The sequence below is a fragment of the Diachasma alloeum genome, unplaced genomic scaffold (assembly GCF_001412515.2).
Source record: "Diachasma alloeum isolate Michigan unplaced genomic scaffold, Dall2.0 Dall_scaffold_00183, whole genome shotgun sequence".
In the NCBI taxonomy this organism is placed as follows: domain Eukaryota; kingdom Metazoa; phylum Arthropoda; class Insecta; order Hymenoptera; family Braconidae; genus Diachasma; species Diachasma alloeum.
The window spans coordinates 247,628-255,293 of NW_021680349.1; the positions used below are offsets into that span (position 1 = coordinate 247,628).

Below are 7,666 nucleotides of genomic sequence, written 5' to 3' on the forward strand. Positions count from 1 at the left end.
ATTCATGCGGGGGTGAAGAAGATAGGGGAGAGGAAGCCACTGTATAAATAATATTAATCAGTTGATAATTTGAAAGACAGATGAAGTAGATTTTTTTTGAAGGACAAAACTGAATTGAAATTGTGGCGGAGAATTATAGAATGGAATTGAATTTAGTGAAAAATAGAAAAACAATACGGAATGAGAATAAATCGTGTGGGGGTGGATAAGATAGAGGAGAGAAAGTCTCTGTATAAATACTATTACTCAGCAGGTAATGGGAAAGACAGACGGAGTAAAATTTTTTTTATTGACAAAATCGAATTGCAATTCTGGCTGAACGTTCCTGGATTGTAAAATGAAATTGAATTCAGTTTTTTTTTCGATTTTATAAATTCAACAATGAATATTCTAACTATGACCAAAAATGAAAACAATAGAGCATGAGGAAAAAGTCATGTGGGATTTTTAATTAGTTCCTAACATGGAGGAAAGATGGAATAGAATTTTTTAAACGACAAAACCGAATGCACTTGCTATTGAATGGAACTGAAATAAGTAAGTGTAAAGGTGAATTGAATTGAGTTTTTTTTTCTTCGAACATCTTCAATCTCAACAACTGAATTTTCCTTTGAGTTTACGACTCCCTTCGCGAGTATTTTCTCCTCCCCACCGGCAGGATATATTGCGTGTGGAATAAGATGGTGATAAATTCATACTCTACTCTCCCTGCATATGGCCCTCCTGTGGCATTCGATCTTTATACATTTCCCGTGCCTCCCAGCCTGGAAAATATTTCACACTTCGCCAGGGCACATCGAGTGTATCGATGATCATTCCATCGTGGGAGGAAAATTCATTGATTCATGCACGCAGGGAAATTGCGGATAGAAATTTATGAATGTACATGAAATTGTAAGAAGAATTTTAATGAATAAATGCTTGAGGCGCGGGGAATTCTCGCGGAATGATGTAGCTTTCCAGACCGGGCGGCTCAGTTGCACGTCGAATGCGTAAAAATTATTATTAAACTACTTTAAAACTGGAACATCAATCAATCATTATTTACATGAAATAATGACAATCGCGAAGATCTACGTGGCGCAGTTCGCGGGACGTAACCCCTGAAAATTCCACTCCATGTGTGATGGATTAATTAATTAATGGTAGTTAACTAACTTTGTTCATGTTAAATAAATTCCCTCGTTTTCAATTTAATATTAAGGCTGATTCCTTCTCTTCGAATCACATCCAGAGAAATGATTTATGGGAATCAAATCGATGAGTTTATTAAATACCAACGAATGTCTCCTTGATAGAAAAGAAAACAAATTTATTAACACGTAATCGATCATTTATTTCATATAATTGAAATATTTCCATTGCAATAAACGCACGAGTTTATTAATTTCCAGTAAAAATATTGTTGCAATGAATATAAAAACGTAGAATAAAGACGTTAATTTGATTCAAGTGCGTCATTTCTCCGGATGCCCCCTTGTTCCATAAAAAAAGATGTCCTTGCAAACCGAAACATGAAACGCTTCGCTGCAGTCCCATTCAACTCTCTTCAACTTTCTCATCCACTCGAACGACCATTAGTTTTTTTATTTCTTCCTGAAAAATTGAGTCCATCGATTTCCCACATTTTTTTCTCTATTTTCCAGTGCAATCAATCCTCAATCGCAATTGTTAACCCACCGTTCTGTTGAGCCCCGTTATTTAATGCCTATTAGTCGTAGCTTATGTCAAACTATTCAGTATGGCTAAATTGACGTTTTTATACCGAAGTTTTTTTTTAATTTCCCTTATTCCTGTTGTATGTAATTAATCAATATTTTTGCTCTTTTTAATCTTTGACCGTTACTAGAGATATACTGGCAATGCTTTAAAGGTATATGTATATAATATTTATAATTTTTCATGTATAATATATAATAATCGTCTCTCGAGGCTTTCTCGGCACTGCACACTACATTAATATTTTTTTTATGGAATCAAACGAGTCCTCACACTCGCCCCGTTCTTCATCAACTATAACATTTTTTCACTTCTCCATGAACTTTTTTTAATACCTTCGATTTTCTCATTCACTTTATCATCAATTTCCTAGGTTAATATATATATATATTTTCATCGGTGCTTCGTTTTATCTCTCGGCTCGACATCCTTCAGTCTTCGTTGCGCTTTCACGATCCCGGAAATCCGACCTCTCCAGTCATTTCTCCTTGTGCTTCCATTTTTACCAATTTTATTCCGGACTTTTTTAAATCACTCGTTTAATGCACACGTTTTAACGTATTCCGCATTGACAGGAATACCTGCTTCCGGTGCTGATGCGGGGGTGTAATGCACCACGAGACGTCGATTTCCGCTGATCGTTTTGCGTTCCCTCGATCGAGGAAGAGTCATTGAGCGTTAATGTGGACCATTTGGAAATCGGTAATTTTTTTTTCACCGACTCATGGTCATTGATTTAATATTTATACTTTATTGTTAATTTTTTAATATTTTTTTTTGTTTTTCATGGTTTTTTTTTTTTTTAAATCTTACTTTTTAATTTTTCTGGAACGTTCGACGATGTAGGCTCCCTCGGTAGAACTCGGCGCAATTTATCAGATTTTTTTTAATAGAATTTTTTTTCATTTCTGCCAGTGAGACAGAAAATTGGACGACGCGACGAGTGTGCCGCACAGTGCCTGAAAGTCGAAGGGTTAGTCACAGCACGGTTTTAAGTTTTAGTATCTCCGCCGTATTTAACGATGGTAGTCTCTCTAAAAAATCCATTTTTCGATCTACGGCGAAGTATTCCATTAGTTTTTCTACTTTTTCTCTCGTTCCCGGGTGGATTCGTCTACTTTGCCTCCTCGAGTAACACCAGATCGTCGGCAACTACGTCGCTGATGTGGAGATAGATGATCCAGTACATCAGGTTGAAGCACACGAAGCACACGGGAAATACGATGCGAGAGTACTTGTCAATATCCGAGGGCGTTATACCTGACGCGGTGGTAAAGTGGACAAAAAAAGGATTTTAGAAAAATCGGGAAATTCGAGGGCTTGGTGGACGATACATGGAGAGAAATGTTCAGTAAAAATTATGAAACTCACAATTCGCTCACCGATTACAGAATCGATTCAGAAAATTTAAGTAACGGTATCGTAATTTTTCACAGGAGTTTCAGGTAAAAATTACGGAACGCTCTGGGAAAATTTCGCGACAGTTCCGTAAAATTTCGTACAACCACATTTCGCTCCGGAATTGCGGAAAAGATACGTAATTTTTAATGAATATTTCTCTCCGTGTAAAATACGGCCATTGTGATATTCCAATTGAACAACAAATGTTAAGGTGCTCTTTTCGAAAAAGAAAATGATGAGATTCTTTTAGAATTCATTTAGGATCACAGAGAAAAGAAGAAATTTGTTTTTCAGGGATATGTCACTGCACGGACAAAAAAATATACCGGAATTGAGTATAAAATATACTTGAATCAAGTATATTTTATTTTTAATTCGAATATAAAATATACTTGATTCAACACAGCAAAAATGAATGTCTGAATTTTACGCACCTTTTGCAGACATTTTTCAGACACTAAAAAACATCTGAATGACATAAAAATGTGTGAATTTCAGACGAACAGGTGCCCAAACATCTTCATTCATGTTTGAAATTCAGAAAAATTTTCGTTTTATTCAGACGTATTGTAGTGTCTGAAAAATGTCTACAAAAGGTGTGTGAAATTCAGACATTCGTTTTTGCTGTGAAGAATAATATACTTAAATCAAGTGTATTATTCTTGATTCGAGTATACAATATACTTGATTCCAGTATATTTAACCCCTCACGAACGGGGCCCTTCTGTTACCAAGCGCAGTGTGTGCTAAATACGACTTGAATTCGATTATTTCTAATGAATGCAAAATTATGAAACCAGTATTTAATTGAAATCATAGTGTTCTGTTTTCCAATTTTGTTTGTTTGATCAAGTTATTCTTCATAGATTTGGAAATAATCAATTTTGAAAACAAGTTCACATTTGCATGTGAGGGGTGAATACTCAATTGGGGGTTGGGTATTTCAAGCCCTCTTAAGTGTAGTATAAGGGTCAGGCACTAAGTGTCAGAATATTAGGGTCAAATCATTCGGGTGAGAATATAAAAGTAAAAATAGTGTGTGTCAGGCAATGAAGGTCTAAATATAATTCATATGTTATGCTTGATCCCCGTTTTTAGCCCTTATATGACCCTCACTGCCTGACACCCACTTTTTTTACTTTTATATTCGGACCCTAATTTTTTTATCCTAATATTCTGACCCTCTTTTTTTAACCTTAACATTCTGACTCTCATTCCTTCACCTTTACATTCAGGCCCTCAGTTTTTGACTCTAATATTCCGATCCTCATTTTTTAAGCTCCACTTTTTGACCCTTATATTCTCATACTTAGTGTCTGACCCTTGTATTACACTGGAGAGCGCTTGGTACAACCCGGGCTGATACGAAATGATCATCCTCGAATTGAAATACCAATTCCCCATTCGAGTATAATTTATTTATTTATTTTGCCACATGTATACCCTCTCGGGTCTTTACATTTTGTTCCCATCCCTTAAATACTAAGAACCCTGTTGTGTAATAGTATCAGCATTTTGAGTTACAATCAGTATACAAAATATAAAAGAAAACATAAATGCCATAGGGGCTGTTGTCTTAACTAGAGCCCATTCGAGTATAAAATATAATTTAATTTCATATAATTTATAATTTGATATAATTTGATTTAATTTGAAATAATATAATTTGATAAACTGGAGATAAAATTCGTAGCGAAGTGGTGAAGTTGGCAATTGAATTAAACTCCGAATAAAGAAAATGAAAAGAGATCCCGCATAATAGTGTTTTTCATCTCAAGTGTACGTCTCCGATGCTCTGCATGAGAATAATAGATCCTATTCTAATATATAAAAGAGTGGAAACATACATGGTGTGCCATACAACTTCGTTATGTCTTTGCCAGGATGTATAAAATGCTGTGGCACTGGCGGTGCTTCCTCGTCGGCCCGTCCATTTATTGTATTCTCCAGTGTTCCACCCTTGCTGTGGGCCTTGGGGTCGTTGACCTTGAACCGCACCTCCTGGACAACACGGGACCACTTACAAGAGACACGGCAGTTCGCCACAGGGTGTTCCCATTACGGTTACAACCCCTCAAGATATTCTTGGTATAGCATGCAATAACAGGGAGACTGTCCAGCTCATAGTACTCTTTTTACGCACAGAGAATAATATTCTGAAATCGTGAACATTGTTCTAACATCACAGAAAAACCTCTCACGAATTTCCAGGGAGACGTCACTGATTTTCAGGAATTTATCCCCATTCGTTAGGGATTTGCGACTGTTAAATTCAAGAAGGGAAAAATTGTGAATTCCGTAATTTTGTCGCCAATGTTCAGAGACATCACTAATTTCCGGTGACACCGTCATTGATTTTTCTGGACATTACCGCTAATTTTCAGAGTAATGTTACTGATTTTCTGGAACCCATCTCTAATTTTTGGAAAATGATCACCAAATTTCAGTAATAAAAACCACTGATAATCGGGGTCATTCTAGTCAGTGTCCAGTATTTCCCTGACAATCCAAAATTTTTTTCTCTGTGATTCAGAAGATTGATCTTGATTGACAAAAGATTTCTATCAAATTTGGGAGACATGTTCTTGTTTAAGAATGACGTGGAAAGTTGGAAACGTAGAAAATAGGAAAATGGCGAGCTGTTTTATCCCGGTATTTCCCGAGGTATTGCGAGAATTACGTGACACTGTTAAACATTTTTGATGCAATTTCCAGTACTGTTATTAGAAATTTTGATCAAATGACAGTTCCAGGAATTTCCAGATATTTCATCATTGGAAATTCACAATTTAATGAAAAAAATCAATGGAAAGGGTAAATTTTAGTTTAATTATTCTATGAAGATTAATAAAAATCAGGAAAATTGAGGGAAATATTTTTTTGAATTTAATTTTCATGTGTGAATTGACAGTTTAAGCCTGTTGGGAAATTATCATCACTTTGCTGTTGAAAAATTTCCAATTTTATTGAATTTTCAGTATACTCTAAAATTACAAGATTCGCTTCCCCAGAAATCAAGTTCAATGTCGTCTTCCTGGAGATTGCTACGATACTGTCCACGAAATAAATTTGTTTTCAACCGTGCACGATGAGGAATTTTCGCCTGAGCACAGACACGAAGAATTTTAATTCTCAGGCGCTCTAACTCAAATGTTTTTTCTTCTTTTTCCGGAAGAATTCCTGAAATGTAGGATAGGAAAGTCCCTGAATTGTTATGATGAATAATTCTATGAAATAAGAGTAAATATGAGTGAAAGTACCTGAAATTTAACAGAAAGATTCCGAATAATATTGCGAAAAATTGAAGACAAAAACACATGTTTTTCGAATTTTCCCTCGTTCAATTTTATAATTGAGTTCGTAGAAATAAAAAATGTTTTCTTCAAAACATTTTTGGAAACAATGCTCTTGATTTCAGGTTTTTGTTCTCTCTGTGTCATTTTTATTTATTCATTATCCGGGGGGAGGGGAGAGGGGTAACGAGATACCCAAACTGGTGATTCAATTTAATTACTCATTTAAATGGACGGGAGGATGAATTTCGAGACCAGCGGTGTCCGCGAAACCTTTTCAGGTCGATAAAATATTTAGGGTACATTCTATTTATTCACTGGGGGTAGGGGCGACAACTCTTGGTTCTATCAATAATTTCCACTTGAATTTGTATTTTCTGCCGGGGACCACTTGACCCAGAAAAAAATGATCAAGGACAACTGGAGATCCTTTGCAGACTCGTTTAATGCATGTATTCAATGGGTGGAAATCTAGGAACACTTGGAATCAATTGTGAAATTTCCTTGCAATAATACGAATTCACGCGGAGAAAAAAGTTCAGAAAAAATTACGGAAGAATACAAGAGTACTGTTAGAAAAGAATTGAAATTTCATGGCCAGTTGGCTACTATTATTCAGGAGAGCGACATTGAATTTGATTTGAGGGAAAAAATAATGAAATTCCATATTTCACTGGTAATTTTCTCCATTTCAAACATCAGCCAATTGAATTACAGCATTCCTCGTTGTTTTATATAGTCCACGTGGTATTCGACAGAGTATTTCCCCCATCGGAATCTCGGCCAATAGGAGGGCCGCATTTGATGTCACGTGGTACAACCTGCACGGTTTTATATCGGTAAAATTTGGTAAAACCACGGCACGTTGCTAAGGGAGAATAAACAAAATAATTGAAATGCGAAAGTGCAAGTTGTACCACATTGACATCAAATGCTGCCCTCCAGTGTCCGAAATTCCGATGGAGGAAATACTCCTCCAAATACCCCTCGAGCTTCAAAATGCATCGAGTATTTCCCTCAACCTTCCCTGCAAACAAACGATCGTGTCAAGTTATGTGGGAAAATATAGTTTCCGTCCCGGCGGGCGCAAAGTTACATTTCCCGCCCGCTTCGCGGGAGAATAGTATATTTCTAACCTAGGGAGGGAAAATAAAGGATGAGAGTGCCCGGTGCGTATCTGGGAGACCCGGCTTCGATTCCCGGCTGGGTGAAGCGGAAATTTTTTCTCTCTAAATTCTAATTCTCTTAGAATT

General features: G+C 36.3%; 1 protein-coding gene across 1 annotated transcript in view; it reads right to left on the reverse strand.

The window, feature by feature from the left end:
• Positions 1-2,734: 2,734 nt before the first annotated feature.
• Positions 2,735-7,666, reverse strand: part of LOC107046645 (gamma-aminobutyric acid receptor subunit beta) — a 168,407-nt gene continuing 163,475 nt past the window's right edge. Inside the window, exons 10-11 of the mRNA XM_015269304.1 lie at positions 4,977-5,121; positions 2,735-2,979 (exon numbers count right to left, since the gene is read on the reverse strand). Of these exons, the coding sequence (XP_015124790.1) occupies positions 2,834-2,979; positions 4,977-5,121 (291 nt within the window). The 3' untranslated portion in view covers positions 2,735-2,833. The remainder of the gene's footprint in view (positions 2,980-4,976; positions 5,122-7,666) is intronic.